At 43.8% G+C, this 17,680-nt stretch overlaps 2 protein-coding genes across 4 annotated transcripts in view; both read left to right on the top strand.

The window, feature by feature from the left end:
• The window catches only part of agbl4 (AGBL carboxypeptidase 4), a 548,994-nt gene that overhangs the window by 408,607 nt on the left and 122,707 nt on the right, over positions 1–17,680 (top strand). The window lies entirely within an intron of this gene.
• bend5 (BEN domain containing 5) lies at positions 1,839–14,169 on the top strand. Of its 2 annotated transcripts, none has more exons than XM_063200246.1 (6): positions 1,839–2,137; positions 3,387–3,517; positions 4,102–4,558; positions 9,740–9,885; positions 12,431–12,644; positions 13,598–14,169. In XM_063200246.1, exons 1-6 carry the CDS (start codon positions 1,957–1,959, stop codon positions 13,792–13,794), a joined length of 1,326 nt encoding a protein of 441 aa, XP_063056316.1. In that variant the 5' UTR covers positions 1,839–1,956; the 3' UTR covers positions 13,795–14,169. The 2 variants fall into 2 exon arrangements, with proteins under 2 accessions (XP_063056316.1, XP_063056317.1); XM_063200247.1 differs by lacking the exon at positions 1,839–2,137 and adding an exon at positions 2,659–2,793.

Consider the following 17,680-nt stretch of genomic DNA (forward strand, 5'->3'; position numbering starts at 1 on the left):
TTCAGTAGTGTTTTTTTATTATTCAGAATAAAATGTGTTTTATTTGGACTGAAAGCTCTCATGTAAACAGGGGAAGTCTGAATATGGCAGCATGCCCACTGAATGTCCTGTCCCCAGTGCCACCAAGAATTAGTGGGGAAAGTTTCACAAAAATGTTTGTCCGCAAGTTATTCTGCAATTCAACTACAAACACACCCATGGTACCTTTCAGCCATTTAAGCAAACTCAGACCGGTGACTCTGCACATATGCGGACGCTCCAAAGTGTAGCCTACCTAGCCCCCTTGGAAGTGAACTGTGAGATCTTTATTGACCTGGTGTCACAGTCGGTTATGAGTTCTAACAAGTTACAGTTGTGACTAGGTGTAGTTAGGCTACTTAAGAGCTGTAGAGGACCGGGTGTGATAAAAAAAAGGACCGACACACCATAAAAGCCTAACGCGGGACTAGAAAGTGCATTCGGATCTTTTGGTAATAGCCTACACTCACAGTATGAACAAAAACAGAACTGAGTCTTTTTGCAGTCAGTTCACTTTCTTAAAGAGCATGTATAGTAAAAAAGCCGCACTCCCGGATCAATTTCTTGCAGTTTTAATACTGGGTTAGCATGGCAGACAGACAGACGTTTCGGCCTAAGCCTTCTTCAGCGTCTTTTACGTAAAAGACGCTGAAGAAGGCTTAGGCCGAAACGTCTGTCTGTCTGCCATGCTAACCCAGTATTAAAACTGCAAGAAATTGATCCGGGAGTGCGGCTTTTTTACTATACATGAACTTTGCTGTTTGCTCGCACCCAAAGACCTTGTAAGAAACTTTTCGGAGTTGAGCGCACTTTCTCTACTAAAAATCACTTTCTTAAAGAGGACAGTCGTATAGGGCCTAACAACAGTAACTCGGGCCATTCGTGAAGTCTTTACGAGAAAAACAGAAAAAATCAACTTTAAGCCTCGTGGTGCCTTTACGAATAGCATCTTTTCTCGTGGTTGGGCGACGAAAGGGGGAACTGACAATTGGGGTAGTTTGGTTCTGGGGGGAAGAATAATGAGGACAGACGTCAACAATCAAGCACGACTGAAGGCTAACTGGTAATCAAACGGTAATCAAACATTTCAAACAAGTGATTTACGGTTAAGTTTAGGGTTAGGTTAGGTTTAGGGTTAGGGTTAAGGTTAGGGTTAGGGATAATGTTGGAGGAGGGGAGACATGGCATGAAGCTGACCCCTCCCGGAATGCACGCACGCTGCTCGGGTGGTCTCTCTCTCTATCACTCGCTCTCTCTCACCCTCTCTCTCACCCACTCTCGACGACAGCGTGCATTGCCCAACTACGAAAAATGAGGCTATATCGTAGCGGCACCACGAAGGATGTAGTTGATTTTTCCAGAGAATGGGCTCGGCCTAAAGGGTATTAAAATCTATTTGGACTGCGTCCACAAAGCAAGAATGTGACATTATTATTATTATTATTATTATTTTAAAGAATGAATTAATTTAGAAATATATGATTTTTTTACCTTTTTGTTGTGTTGTTTGTTTTGTTTTTGTTTGTTTGTTTGTTTGTTTGTTTATGAAATCCTCTAATTTATGACTTGAGCAACAGGAGGCCTACTGATTATTATTACCTTATAGGTACAGTAATAGTAGTAGGCCTAGTAGTAGTAGTAGTAGTAGTAGTAGTAGTGGTAGTAGTAGGTGGAAGAGAGAGAGTAGTAGTAGTCTATTAAGCTCTAAATCCTTATCCTTACAAACAACGGGACATCTACTGTAATGGTGTATGCATCCTATTTGATTACTTCGGTCTGTCAAAGAGGAGGCATCCACACGTTTCCTCAACATGTGCACCAGACAGAAGCAGATGAGCGCAGAGGCCTTTCCCAATTCCCCTTTGTGTTTATATATTTTTAATTCTTTTAGAGGGAAAACTGTCAACCATATCCAAAGTGCAGGACCAAAGAGTAATAATGTATGCTTTAGTAAGGTTCTATGGTGACGATTTGTGCTACGCTTTACCCGTTTCCAGTGTGAAAGATTTTAAACCTTTGCACAAAACAGATTTTGATCATCAGAAGGTGTATCTGGTTCTAAGAAGTGAAGAGAATGGTACAGGCCAAGCTGGCAAGGCACAGATTCTAGCCCTCGCAGGTAAGTTGTTTGCTTTATGATTGTTTGTCGTTTACACATACTATGAAACACATACCAGTAAATTCGCGGTTAGACAACACTCGATAGCCATACTGTTTAATAAGTTTTAGTTGGTGCAGAACTGCATCGCCTACTGATGATGTTCTATTTATTCCGAAGGCGTTTACCTTTCCGATGCCGCCGCGTTATCATAAGCTAAATAAAGATAGCCACGCCGTGACAACACCTAGCTGCTGGTATGTCGGAACTGTTTGTCTTTGAGCATCAAAATGCAATAGTCCAATGTTACTAACAACAATCCAGTTTAACATTTTACCGTCGGTTTATGGTGACGATAGCCAGCTAGCTAACAAATAAACAGAGCTACCATCGGCATGCTAAGTAATTGAGCTAAATAACAGACGTCTCCTTTGCGTGAATATGTCGGGCCTCGTCATGATATGGGAAGTAATTCCTCATGACATCTGAAATAAACGACAGCTTTCATTTTGCGTGTGATTGTGACCTGGGTTTTGCTTTGCTGGTACTTTGTTTGCAACACGCAAACACGTTAACAGACGCTGCCTTTAGCCACCACCAGTCTGTGAAAGTTAGCCTGGCTGCAGTAGAAGTTAGCAAACTAAGATAGCAAGCTAATTGAGTTGCCGCATTCACTGGTAAGTTTGCATCGCTAAATTTTGCCTATTCTTATTATTCTTAAATTTAGCACATGGGGCAGCTTTTCGTATTGTCGTCAGTAGACACCCTTTGCTAAATCTGGGCTGCTGCGTAAGGATCCGCCCGTAGACTCTTTCCGAAACAACGGGTTTCGTGTGTGCAGACTTTGCACCGAAGCCCACTGCGATAGCATCATTAGCTAGATTACTAATCCTCATTCCCATTTGCTAAACCCATTTGTCAAACCACAGGGTTTCAGATCCTGTGTTCAGGAGGAGTAGTCTGTGCCTTGGTTACTTTTGCTGTTATTTTGTTGTGGTTGTTTTGACTGGCATGCTGACAGTCGCGACCAAGTCCGCAACATTGTTGCTGTCATTCGGATGTTCGCGGGTCAACTATTAATTGATCATTGCATTGTCAATGTGTGAAGACTCCGTAATATTGCGTAGCAGCATGTAAGTAGTACTATTAGTTGCATAATCAGAGAATCGGGTTTGTCAAGCAATGCGTTTGCACTTTCTGCTTTCCAGTCTGTGTTGTTTTCTTTTTATTTACAGCATCTAATTGCGCACTCTTGTATTTTACGTTACAGAAAATATAGACGAATTTGAACACAGTATTATGCAAAAGAAGATGAAAATTCCAAAAATGTCTTCAAGAAACACGGGAAGCATAATTGAAAATCACTTTGGGGAGGAGAGACTGCCTCTAAGACATAAAAAGGTAAGCCAGGCGTTGACACCTTGAAAGCCAGAATAAGTTGAAAGCTGTTTGTCAGTTTTGTTAAGACGTGGGTGTTTGCAACGTTAGTCCATGGAAAGTGTTGCCCTATTTTTAATTGGACCCCTTGAACTTGTTTGGAATGGCTCCAGAATCTACATTTTCCCCTCAACATTCAAAAATATGATCATGGATACATGGTACTTGTGTACCTGTGGGGATGCATAATTTTCCTTGAAAGTGAAAAGGCAAACCGCTTTTCCTGCTAAGGCATTTCAAAGCGCAGAAGTAGTATCCATTCAATCTTCTGCAATGACAGTTTGCGGTTCTGGGGCTGTATAGGTTAACATTTATAAGTAGAAGCATGTATCTCTTCAGACAACAGAACAGTACATAGAGAGATTTCCACCAAAACCGCCATTGCTCACTGGTTCCCCCATAGCCTTGAAGTTTCCAAACTCTCAGTATGGTATGGCCCCAAATCGTGAACTCATTCGCACTAGCTTAAGCACTTGAGCTCCTGCTGGGAAGCTGAGGCGACGGCGACCCCCCTAACCTCTCCCCTCGTGTGTCGCCACCACCACCAGGCCCATGCTCAGGAAGTGGGACGTCCCATGAGCAGCACAAACTCCTCCAAGAGCCTGGCGGCCGTGGTGGCGCGGCTGGAGCGCAACGCGGTGAGCTCGTGCCTGGAGAGCGAGGAGGACCCGGAGGAGGACAGGCTGGCCCTGGGGGAGGAGGAGGAAGAGGAGGAGGAGGAGGAGGCCATCGCCACTGAACGGGACAGGCAAGGGGACAGGGTCTGTGGCGGGGAGGGCGTGGAGGCGGTGGTGCCCCGGGTGCTCTATGAGGAGCTGGTGCACAGCTACCGGCAGCAGGAGGAGGAGATGCGCAGGCTGCAGCAGGAGCTGGAGAGGACCCGGCGGCAGCTGGTGCAGCAGGCCAAGAAGCTGAAGGAGTACGGCAGCCTGCTGACCGAGGTCAAGGAGCTGCGCGACTTCAACCGCCGCCTGCAGGACGTCCTGCTCATCAGACTCGGAAGCGGTGAGGAAGCAAGGGGGCGGGGGGGGCACACACTCACACGAGCGGGCACGGGTTTCCCTCTGTGTAACACACTCACTCACATACGGACACACACACACCTTCTCTCACTCACTCACTCACTCACTCACTCACTCACTCACTCACTCTCACTCACACACAGTGAGTCCCATGCACACATGCTAACATGTCACCCATCAGTCTCATTGACTTGTGTACCCACTGGTACACACATGCACCATACTTGTTTTACTCAATGTTTCATGTCAGCTGGTGTGAGTCAAAGGCCCTGTCCCATTAGTATCCCCTCCACTCTTTTTAGTGCACGACTAAGTGTAGGAAGTGTTACATTGAGCATGAAGTGCTGTTAAACCCTTAAAATAACCCCTTAAAGGTGGACTGTGTAATATATATGTAAACATTCACAACTGTTACCTTTTTCATGAATACTTACCACCACCATCAAATTCTAAGTATTCATTACTGAAAATTTGGGGAAATTTTCAGTTTTCATACATGAAAAGGTGGATCTTCTCCATGTCCACATTTTGAATTTCCAGAAATGGATGTTTTTAGCTGCAAAACTTTATGTACTTTGGTCATTCTAGTAAATATTAGTTTATTACGGTACTTACTACATAGTATTCATGAAAATATCAGGCAAAGTTTCAATGAGCAGCATAAGTTGCAATACCTACTCTGGCCACCATCCGACTCATCCTAACCTTTAAATCAGAGCTCGGGTTAGGGGTCTTACACACCAGGGCGGTAAAGCGTCGCGGAACGACCGCGTTTTTTACCGGCGTCGGTGAAAATACATTGAAACATATGTCCTTACACACCAACCGGCGGTAGTCGGGCGTCAGCGGCGCGTATTTTTCACGCTGGCGACCGGCGGTGTCTCATTCAAATGAATGGCAAAGTAGAATGCTAGCTTTGGCTGTGGGGAGGGTTTTGAACAGGACTGGTCACACACACCGACGCTGTCAGTGTGAAAGGCAGAGAAAAACACACCGGCCGAAACTAAGCAGAAAGACCGCGTTCGTCCCGTGCCCGTTCCGTTCGGCTTTGGTATGTTTGACCCCTTAGACCATAGATCGCACAACTGATGTTCCGTGGGATACAGGTCTGAACTCTGCCTGGACCATTCCAAAACCTCAATCTTATTCTGGCGAAGCCATTTTTTTTGTTGATTTAGATATGTGCCTAAGGTTATTGACGTTCTGAAAGATGAAGTTCCTCTGCATCTTCACCTTTCTAACAGCGGGTTGAAGGTTTTTATCCCACTACCTCGGCCACTGTGGAACTGTTCGTAATTCCCTCCTCCCTGACTAAATTCCCAGTTCAAGCTGAAGAACAACAGTCACATAGCATGATGCTGACACCACCATCCTTCACTTTACGCATGTGTTATCTTAGTAATGTAGTGTTGTTTTTGTGAAAAACATACCTTTTGGAATGATGTCCAAAAAATTCAACCATTGTTTCATAAAACCATAACACATCTTCCCACATGTATTTTGGAGATTACAAAAGGTTGGACTTTTTCGACGTAATTCCAAAGGGTATGTTTGGCGCAAAACATCATCCAAATATCACCGTTCCTAAAGTGAAGTGTGGTGGTGGCAACATTGTGCTTTTGTGCTGTTTTTCTTCAGCTGTAACTGGGGCCTTCATTAGGGAGAAGGGAATTATGAACATTTACACAGGGGCCATGGTAGTGGCACAAAACCTTCGGTCCCCTGGTAGGAAGGTGGAGGAACAAAAATGACCCTAAGCACCCACATAAATCAACAAAAGAATGGCTTCACTAAAATAAGACTGATGGGATACAGAACTCTGTCTGGGCCATTCCAAAACCTCAAACATCATTTTGGTGATCTGAGGGGGACTGTGCACAGCAGATGCACTCGCAATCTGTCTGATTTGGAGGGCTTTTGCCAAGAGGAGTGAAGGAATATTGCCACATAAGCATGTGCCATGCTAATGGACTCTTAGCCAAAAAAAGACTATGGGCTCTAATAAAAGCCAAAGGTGCTGCAACCAAACATTAGTTTCAGGGTGTGTATATTTATGCAACCATGTTAATTGAAGTTTTTTATTTTCTATTTTTACCTTTTAAAGCTTTAAGTTTGTTTCTCAATTGCATTGTACAGGTTTACATTGACGGTGGAAAAAACTGTGAATATATTAGTCTTTCTTACATCACAAAAACCTGACATTTGAAGAGGGGTGTGCAAACTTTTGAGAGCCTCTCTACCTCGCCAGAACTTATCCCCTGAAGTGGCCGTTGCTAGATTTTCCAAGGGCGTGCATTGTATTGGAGTAAATTGCAAACTATCCTTAAGTTGCAGCTCAATGTGCTATTACCGAACTCAAGACAGAATTTTTTTTTTCTCACATGCATTTGCCCTCACGTTGTGCTTGTGGTCAGAATCGAACATGATTCTTTGAACCCAGGTACCATAAGCGTACTTCATAATTCTGTGTAGTCCATATCTCTTTACATTCAAACATTCCATAACTGTCATAAACTACTTGTGAGGAAAGAAATACACTTTCGCAAGGACCACGGGTGTCATGGGAAATCCTCGTGATCTACTGTCATTGGATAACGTACAGGTCGGCGAAGTAATTCTTGACGTGCCACATGTTTAATATGGCTTGGTGTGAGGGAATAGTGGAGCAATACCATAAGCAAGCATTGGGAAAGCATGAAAAAATGGTGGGCGATATTGTGATATCATCGCATTTGTTTCGGAAGACCTGTCGGAATAGCACGTTCCTGTCTTTCCATCTTTTATAAGATGGTTATTGTAGATATTTTGCTCTTTTAAAATTTTGGTTATCTGGTTCACAAATGCTCAGAGAGCCTTGAGAACCCCTTTTCTGTGTAGATTGTTGCGAACATAGTTTTTAGAATGAAGCGACGAACTGAAATCAGTGGTGGGGAGGCATGATATTTGGAGCCTTACAGATGGGACTGCAGAAATGAAGTCTAGCATGACTCTAAATAACAACTTCTGCACATTTTTCCCAGTTTTGATGATTATTGTCATTTCTGTCGTCATGAAGTGGTGTCCCACTTCGTATATTGAAACCCCTAATAGGCCCTGCCGTGGCCAATGGGTAGGGCACTCGCCTGCCATGCGGGTCCTTTGCAGACCCCTCCCTGTCTCTCTCCCAGTTCGCATCCTGTCTACCTCTCACACTGTCCTGTCAAATAAAGTCATAAAAAGCAAAACAAAATCTTTTAAAAAAAAGAAACCCCTAATGACGTTCTCTTACTGTATGAGCGCACCAAAAGCAACTAAAAGCTACCAACGCACCCAAAGTAATTCACTATGTATAGAAGAGTAGGTGAAAAAAGCGTGTTGAGTGACAGGAGCCGCTTTGGGTAACGAACGAGACTGTGTGAAGCTGAATTTAACCTAACTTTTATGTTAATTAGTTATAGCACGGTTCAGTGACGACCAGTCAGGGCGACAGAACACTTCCACACTGCTTTGTATTTGTTGCTCTGTCACTTTCCTGCTTTTGTCGTTGCTGTTCTGAGATCATCCAGCAAGCTGAGCTTTATGTGGCCTTGGTAGCTTTTCGTGTATCCATGTGGTTAGTGGGTGCGTTCCAATATGTGACCTTGCATCCTCCAGACCTCCACTTGTGCTTGTGGCCTTGTACCAGATAGTAATGCGTCGTGATGACATCACTGACAACAGCATTATATTTCAATATCTCGCAAAAGCTCAATTGCAAACTGGATGGTGAATGAAGAAAAGTCCCCCAAAAATTGTTGTGGCTATGCTGACAGCGGGAAATTGTTTTCTCCACGGAGGCGGGGCATCGGCAAAGCGTGAGGCCACAAGCAGAAGTGGAGGACGCAAGGTCGCATATTGGAATGCACTCAGTGTTTAAGAAGTGTCTCACTTTGAAAGTCAACTCTAAACGAGTGTGAAAGTGAAGAAATATGGGACTGGGTCAAAGACATTGATGACGTAGATCAAACTGATTTAAGCACTTGACTACAAGTCTAGCTGGAATGGCGTTACAGGTCCAATGGGAGAGCCAGGCGTCCAAACTGCACTGTGCTAAAACCACTGAAGGACATGCAAAGCTGCCAGATATTCGAGTTGGGTAATGCACCCCAGCCAGGGGAGGGTGGGCATAGTAATGAGACAGACATAATAGGGCCAAGAACCTGAGCTGTATTTCAGCACGTCCGCCAAGACCAGCACAGTAGCGAATTGTTTAGGGTCATCCCGGACGACCAAGGAGACAGGGCGCACTCTCTTCTGCTTTGTGGCATAATTAAAGTTGACCTGAATTGGTTTTGGGAAGGGAAGGTGAAACCGAGTACCTAATTTTGAGTGCATTTGTTTTTCTTTGCCCTACCCACTCCCTTTTCAAAAGGGACGTAAAAAAGACAAGTGGGCGAGTTTAATCGTGTGAGTGAACTTAAATCAACTCCACTTCACTCAGGGAAGGAGCAGGAGGGGGAGAAGGAAGCAAGAATATAGTATAGAAGAGGAGAGGAGTGGATGGATCAGGGCTGGGTGATTCCTGAAGGCAGGCCATTAGCTCGCATGTCAGCTGAGCGGCCTTGGGTATTGGGAGGACACGGAGCGCTGCGCTAAGTTAACCCAGGGGCCAGCTTGCCGCGCCAGGACGTCATGTACATGGCGGGAAGGCAGGGAGGTGGCCAGACTGTCCGACAGGAGAGGGGAGGGGAGGGGAGGGAGCGGGGGTGGGAACAGCAAGCGAACGAGGGAGAGAGCACTGGAGATTAGACTGGTCAGGGTACTTTAGGGTCAGGAATGTAGTGCGCTGGCCGATATTAAAACTCATCAGCTACATTAGAGCTTAGTGTGGCCGGCCACCAAGCCAGCTTACTGGGGCTAAAATAACCCCCGGCTGTCTCCGAGCAAGACTGGGTGAAGCTGGGTTTCAGGGCAGCTATCCAACTCTAAGACCAGTCAAGCTCTGGACATGACAAGCACCACGAACACGAGTTCGGAATAGAATAATCAAGTCTAGTGCTTCTGGGACCAGTGTACTGGTGCATGTTATCCGCTTACTGAATTGTTTTCAATGTTTATAGCTCCTTTGACACGCTGGCATCATGTCTCTGATGCCAAGTATGAAAATGGTCTGACAGTCTGTATGGCCTTTCTTTCATCCCTGCAGAGCCTATGCACGACAATGGCACTCAGACAATCAAGGAGGTGGTGGAGCCCATCATTGAGCCTCAAGAGGTCTGCCGAGAAGAGGCCAACACCAGCTCCAGCCACTCTCCCTCCCCTCGAACAGTCTACACTTTCAACGATGGCAAGGTGGGCCCTCAAACATCCATGTTGCCCTGAAAGAATGTGTTCCCTTTGCCTTTGATGTGTTGTTCTTTCCAGTCAATTTTCACAGAACAAATTCAAAAGAGAAGAAAGTGGTGCCGCTGCACTACAGTATCCATCAAGCCATTTACATATATTCTCTATCCATCTGTCTCTGTCTCTATCCACCTGCTTGCTTGTCTGTCTACTTTCTTTTGTTCTTTAGTTTGATCTTTAAGACGCTGATTCTCAGTCGTTAAGGCACCATATCAGTGGTATTTGGCAGCACATTGTTTTGTGCTTTTGAGCATTCTATTGTCCATTGTTGAGACACTGTTCCACCGGAACCCTACAAGCTAGTTTTTGCGTTCAACTGTCGCTGATGTCTCTTCTCAGAGGTGCCATGCCAGATGGCGTTGTTTATGCGCATAGACACTGGAGTAATAAGCAAATAGACCTGGCATAGCCGCGGCCACATGAGCCCCGTTAATTATTTGTGTCACTGGGCACCTTAAGCAGCCTTGCTGACAGGTAGCCCTCTAAGACTATACAATCCGGCATAGGTGCCGCAAAAAGCCTGTCTGCTGGCATCCCTCCTAAAGCACATTAGTTGCATTGTCGGGAGGGAAAGCTGCTGGATCCCAGCCTAAAGACTTCTCAGGGCGATAAAGGGATAACCACACATGGTGGTGGAGGCAGTGGTAGATATATCCAGTCTGGGCCATGCAAGGGGCACGGGGAGGCCGACACCACCACCGGGTTCAATCAAGGTTCAAATCAGGGTTCAGGGAGGTTCGTCTGGAAACCACATTATAGTGGAACAGATGTCAGTACTGTAGTGGTTAGTCATGTAGTATGGTGGATGCAACGTGGTACAATCAGTAGATCTTATGACTTGGTGCAAACATCTTCTGGAACCTTTTACTGTATGCAACATTTATGCAATATCATGGAAAAGTTTTTTTTGTTTGTTTTTTTTTGCACAATCCCAAGGTTAAACTTTCATAGATTATAAATGTTCATAGATTCACAGCCCACATTTTAACTGATGTCAAGTATTTATTTATTTTTGTACATAAATTGGGCTCCCAGCTTTAAAAAATAAAAATAAATACAATTTAACAGCATTATAAAAATGAGAATACAGATTTGTATGACTTGGTTCAAGCATCTTGCAGAATCTGATGCTGTATTTACTATATGATGCTTGTAATTTAATTTGAGCAGACATCTTTGACGTGTGTTAATAGGTTTTGAAATGGTCATGTCAATTTCTTGCTAAACTTCTATGAATGTCAATGCATAGTCTTCACTCTTAATAGATAGACAGCATGTCTATCGGAATATGTGAAGGATGGAGATGGTCCATGAGGATGCAGGAAGTTCAGTTTGACCTCCCCAGTGCTCGGCATACATTCCTCAACGCATGCTAGCCACTTGTTGACATCATATACAGCTACAACATACCCTTTGATGCTTGAACATCAAAAAATCCTTTATTGAGCTTATTCTTTCAACCCTGCCTTCTCTTCCACTGTGTCCATTGGCAATTGGCAGAAGCCGTGTAGTTTTTGAGTACCTGGAATTGGGACCAACGAGGGTGCAGGGCCCACCGGGAATATGCCCGTTATGCCAGATGGCCAGTCCAGTCCTATCCCTGACACTTCTCTATTACTACTTCATTACAACTAATTTCAACCTTTATGTCCCATTATCTCTGAAATGAATAAAGAACCAAACACCCCATGTTCAGGTGTTGTTTATGACCTTAAAGGCTATGTTTAGACAGACAAAAGTTTTTTTGATATTCAATTTTTAATTTTTCAATGCATCATAATTCATATTCTGAAGGTTTTTGTATTCCATGATGTTTGTGTAATTTGTAGAGCCTGAAAAGAGCTTCCAAACAACACCTCAGACATCTTTTTGTGACTTACACTGACTGATATAATCAAGGAAGGCTGAATGTATAGTTTCCTACCTTCATATGTAAACCTTTCCTAGTCTGTTTCTCCCTTAATATTGGTGTCAGATTCACACAAATGCAGTTCTGGGGTGCTACCTTGTTACTAAACAGGCACAGCAAGTATGATTGAAATCGGTGTCGGTCGTGTCCCAAAGTGTCTGATTTCACGTGAAATGACCCTATAGTTTCTCCAGTCTCTATGAAAAATGTATCTTCTACTAGTTCTTTTTTCCTTTTTCTTTCATCCCCTCTTCCCTTCTCTATTTTCTTCCTTTCATTCTTCATCACCATCAATATCAATATGAACTCAAAGTTTGTTTAAGAGCGCTTCCTGGACTCTTGGAAAGTTTAGTTGAGATGCTCTTCTCAAACCGTGACTCCCTGAAGAAGGCATGACTGCCAAAATGTGTTGGGGTCTTTTTAAATGTCTAGTATGACCAAGCCATCAGAATAAAGACTTTTTAACTTTTTCTAAAGAACAGTGCCTTCGATTTCCTTCAGTTTTTTGCATCAGTATGAACTATTTTGGCTTCGAATAATTGTTTCATGCTCCTCTTGATGTGGTTGTGTGGTGGTGGTGAGCAGGTGCACCTGGGCGGTGGAATCTGGGTGGAGGAGGAGAAGTGGCACCAGCTGCAGCGGACGCAGGGCGACTCCAAGTTCACCAAAAACCTGGCGGTCATGATCTGGGGCACGGAGACGCTGAAGAACCGCAGCGTCACCGGCGTGGCCACCAAGAAGAAGAAGGATGCGCTGCCCAAACCGCCCCTCTCTCCCAGCAAGCTAAAGATCGTCAGAGGTACAGGAGCAGAGCAGCTTCTATAGTCGCTATGGGATTTTCATCCGTAACAAATGGTCTTGGACATATTGTTTGTTTAGGATTTATTCTCTAAGAGGATTCCAATATTGCTTCAATAAGGCGGCTAAAAGTTGCTAAAGCGTTTTTGAAAAGTTCAAAGAAATATGCGTAATCATAAAAAATAACAACTCTTTTGATCAGGTGAGCGACCTTCAAGTTAAGCCTGGCAAGCCAGACAAGAATATGAAATGTTTAGTCTGGCATTATAGCATTGGCAAAGTGTTCAAACTGCTTAACTGCCTGCACACCCATGTCGTCTCAGTGCTAAGCCCTCCTAAATTACTGGCAACACAAGATTCAAACAAGAAAACAGATGATTGGAGGAGAGCCAGGACAGAATTTATGGTACAGCAACAATTTTCACCTATGGTTCAATGCTCAAGACCAATCTGCTTGGCAAAAATGTTTTCTTTTTTTAGGTTTGTCTAGTTTACGAGACATTACTGCAGTGTAGGTCTATTTTCTTCTTTATACATTACTCTTGGGTAAAAAAAAAACCACTTTGAAAAGACTCAACTGTGAGTAGGTACTTTAACGATTCTCCTTGAACAAAGTGTAAACAACTCTTTCTCTGTATGGCCCCAAATTTGTATTTAATTTTTTCATTATTAGTCCCATTTTTGTTAATTTAGAACAATGCTTATCAATATATTGTGTTGACCACAGGCAATTATCTCAATTATGTTAATTTGTGGAATTGTTTTGTTTTGCCAAATCAAAACTTTGTTTTGCAACCAGGAGTGCCAGAATATGTACCACACATTTACACAGTCCATTGCAAATACTTACCACACATTTATGTGGTACCTTTTGCTATGTTGTTGCGATTAATCATTATTTATAAATGGTTTGCTGCATTTAACGTGTCTAACACATCTTTTCTCCCCCCGCAGAGTGTCTGTACGACCGCGTGTCGCAGGAGACGGCAGACAGCGCCGAGATCACGCAGCGATTATCCAAAGTGAACAAGTACATCTGCGAAAAGATCATGGACATCAACAAGTCCATCAAGAACGAGGAGAGGCGGGAGTCCAAGCTGCTCATCCGACAGACGGTGAAGATGGAGAACTTCCCCTGTGACGGCATGTAGAGCTGGCCAGCGCCAGCCAGCCTACTGCTGCCACCACCACCACCACCTCTACCACCACCCCCACCACCCTCCACACACACCTCCACCCGTCACCATCCGTGTCACTGTGGCTTCTCAGCGGTTCTCAAAAACCGTCACAGAGGAAAAGAAAGAGGGTGGGACTCACTCCAAAACGCCGTCTGTTCTGCCATTTTGAGATTCTCATCATCAGTGCCCTAAAGAGGCCTTTCTCCACCTCCTCCTTCACCCCCACCCCACCCCAAACATACCCATAGCTCACCTCCACCCCTCACCCTTTTATTGTTAACTAATCTGAGTTAGCCTGGCAGAGTTTTCCCAGCCCAGTGCAGTCCGTAATACAAAGTGTTCTTTGGAGTACAGTGTGAACATGAGGTTGTGTTGTTGTTGGGGGGGGTTGTGGGGAGGGTTTGGTCTGTTTTGATGAGCCGGAGGGATTTGGAGGGGAGGAAGTGTGGATCTGTGTGTGTGTGTGTGTGTGTGTGTGTGTGTGTGTGTGTGTGTGTGTGTGTGCGTGTGCGTGTGCGTGTGCGTGTGCGTGCGTGTGTGTGTGTGTGTGTGTGTGTTGGTGGCAAGGGTGGCGTGGGGTCTGGTAATCAGGTTAGTGTGTGAGCGCATGAGACAGGAGTGATCCTTTAAATCTTGTTATAAGAGAATGTGTTGAAACGCGAGCAGATGTTCTGTGTCAGAACAGGACCGTAGGTCCTCGCGTACTTTGAAAAAGAACAAAGCTGTCCCCTTTTTTTAAAAAAGAGAAGAAGAAAAAAACACGCTGATCTGTCTTCTGATTGGCAGGAGGCACTTTTGTGTGTATTGGGGGAGAATACAAATCAAAACAAATGCTGGTTGTGGAGTAAGACTGTTGAGGAGGCTATAGGGGTGGAGAGCCATGACCCTCCCTCTTGTGATGGAGGAGACTCTATGCCTTTCTTGTTGGTGGTACTTAAGTGGGAGGAACGGAGCGATGCACTTTCTAAACAGGGTTTTTTCAAACTCTGTGTGTCTTAATCGGTGGGCCCCTTTTCCAGATTTGAAACTTCTGCCTTTTGTACTGGCGCATAATGCATGCACGTAATCTCCATAAGGAACCGGAGTACATTAGGATGTAGACAATGAAGCACCTGAAACGTATTAGCTAATCATATCACAAACCCCGGGTAGTCTTAAAATTGAGAATTTAAAAAGACACTAGTTAAGAGACTGTTTTTTGGTTAGTGGGCACAGGTTTGTGTCGTTCTATGTTTTGTCATTTTTCTTCCATCTGATGGAACCCATAACTGTAGATTACTTTTTGGTGGTGTCACTTTGTCATTCCAGGACACCACCGACGAAGCATGGAGGCAGTGGACAGGCAGTGCACACTGGAAAGGGCCTTTTACGGAGTTGGCAATCAACGGAGAACCGTGTTCTCTGATTTTTATATTATACAGTATATTGAAAAATATATGTATAGCTAAACTGTGATTGTAATGCAAGTTGATATTGCTTAAAAACTGCACTTTGGTGTGTGAATGTGGAAGAGGTGATGGATGACTGCACTGGGATGGGCAAAGCTGTTGGCGGCCAGACCTGCGGAAAGCAAAAAGGCGCTTAAATTCCCTTTTCCTCCCCATCTGAGTGATGTTGTGTCATTTCTCTCTCTCTCTCGCTCTCTCTCTCTCTATCTCTCTCCCCCTGCCCCTTCCCTTTATGTTTGGTAGAGCACACCATTGTGAAAAAAAAACGGTATTGTGACAACTCAAAGTGAAACATGCCATCCAAAACTCCTGTTTGTTTGTTTACTTGTTTGTTTTGGGGATGGTTTTGTTCAAGAAAGACGAGTCCCCTTATATCACAAGGGTTTGTCTGGCTGTGTGCAAAAAAAAGAAAAAAATGAAAACAAAACTTAATGCTGCAGATTGAATTCTCAACTGTGACCATATTGTTAACTGTGAATTTCGGAGCAGAAATGCCAGGCTTACCCTCCTTTTTCTCTTATTTCCTATTTGTGTCTTTCTCCGATTCTTTAGCCCTCTGTTAAGCTATAATGTAGGAAGGGCAGAGAGTGGAGTTTTAGTGTATATTATCGTTGTATTCTCTCACTTTGGACATTTCACCTACTTGGTTTGTGTCTCTGTTTCTAGGTTGCACCTTATCTTTTGGGTTATATCAACTGAGTTGGTGACTTCTTCTATTATGTCTCGTCCTTGCTTGGCTGGTATCTCTTGTGTCTCATCACGTCCACTCCGCTCTCTACGTAAATCATGGTTTAATGTTTTTTTTTCTTTCAACTTTTTGTAATTTTTCGAATATTTTGGATGGTGATCATATTTACTTTTCTTACCAAACATCTCTGCAGCAATCCTATTTGCAAATTTTGTCTGAAAGAGAATCGACTGTAAACTTAAAATGTTTTTTAAAATGGTCCCTTGTGACTCACGCAAGGCTGCAGGAGAGAATTTTGTTTCCACGTCATATCGCTGAGAGATGCTTTCGCTTTAGACTAGGTTCACCTTTGCGGTCAGGGCGGGCCATGTATGGAGAACACTCGCTCGCGCGACAGAGCAATCATTTGTTCAAACTGTAGCACTTTAAACCTGTAGGAAGATCTTGTAGTGCCGTAAAATGTTAGTGTTGGCCTCTGCGACCAATGTCATTTTATTTTCCTTTTAAAAGAACTGAAAACTAGTGTAGGCTCGGCTAGTGTTCAAAGCATTTACATTTTGAGTTGCTTGTGGGCCTCAAAGGTCCGAGTAGGTGAGCATTGCCCATAGGCTTAGCCGTCATGTGCAGCATCACTTTTCAAAAGCTCAAACCTGTCTGAAACATCTCGTTGTTCACCTCGCTGTTGAATTAAGTGACTGATTTCAAAAGAAATCTGTGAAAGAATCAAAGACTTTAATTCTGATGTTTATTTGTTTGTTTGTTTCCTAAAGCAACCGTACCTCCACAAGTCAGTCACTTCAACAGCATTTAGACAGACGTGTAAGAACAACAGTTCTCAAATTCTATGTATTTTATCTTTGTATGAAACAAAATGTCCTTGTGCGCTCAGCAAATCCCCCCTGCTAGCTTCTTCAAATCTCTATACGTCAGGATGCTGGAATTTTAGCAGAGCGAGTGTTGCGTCTGATTGGGAACAAGCGTTTGTGTGGCTTCTGTAGAGTAATAGTGTAACTGTCTGTAGATTTCAAGCTTATCTGACTCTGGCACTTTTAACCTGCACCGTAGGTGAATCAGAATTTCTTTTCTTAAGAACTAAAACAAGGAAGTACGTTTTTAAAAGTTCCTAAACTTTGAGGCTTGGCCATTATTTAGTAACTAGTTTCTTGTAGGTCACTTTCCCTTAGCCTGGGATAGCCCTGGTCATCATAATACATCATTAAGTACATAAAGCACTTATACCTAGTCTACATATGACTGTCCAGGCAACACAAAAGATTTCTATTTTTCCCATCAAGTGAAGTGCAAGTCTAACTTGCCATGCTAGTTTGATGGGAAAGCAAAAATAATAATCAGTACTTTCTATAGTTAAAGTGGATGACTACGATCCCCTGAGTTTTTAAGAAAAAAAAGAAGCTTTACCCCCTTTTTTAGGAAGTGTTGTAACATATCCCCAGCAAATGATTGTGATCAACAAATGTGATCTTTTAAAGATCAATGGCAGGACTAGGCAGAGTGATCTACAGTGAAGCTGTTGGGAAGGATAAGCTCCAAGATGACTGAGAAGACTGTAAAATGCCATTTTTGCTCTCTCTAAAAGAGCCTGTGACATGTGTTGGGGCTGTAAGATGGTGCTGTTGTGTTCAAGTATGGACAGGTCCAACATAGTTGGTGGGTCGACTTGGCTATCAAAATAGGGCCGTCCCTATCTTGTCAGGAATAAAAG

The sequence above is a fragment of the Engraulis encrasicolus genome, chromosome 6 (assembly GCF_034702125.1).
Source record: "Engraulis encrasicolus isolate BLACKSEA-1 chromosome 6, IST_EnEncr_1.0, whole genome shotgun sequence".
Classification (NCBI taxonomy): domain Eukaryota; kingdom Metazoa; phylum Chordata; class Actinopteri; order Clupeiformes; family Engraulidae; genus Engraulis; species Engraulis encrasicolus.

Coding starts and splice junctions, on each gene's coding strand:
- bend5 (XM_063200246.1), top strand. CDS start 1,957: ATGTATGCTTTAGTAAGGTTCTATGGTGACGATTTGTGCTACGCTTTA. Junction 4,559..9,739: donor GCTCATCAGACTCGGAAGCG/GTGAGGAAGCAA, acceptor TCATCCCTGCAG/AGCCTATGCACGACAATGGC. Junction 12,645..13,597: donor CAAGCTAAAGATCGTCAGAG/GTACAGGAGCAG, acceptor CTCCCCCCGCAG/AGTGTCTGTACGACCGCGTG.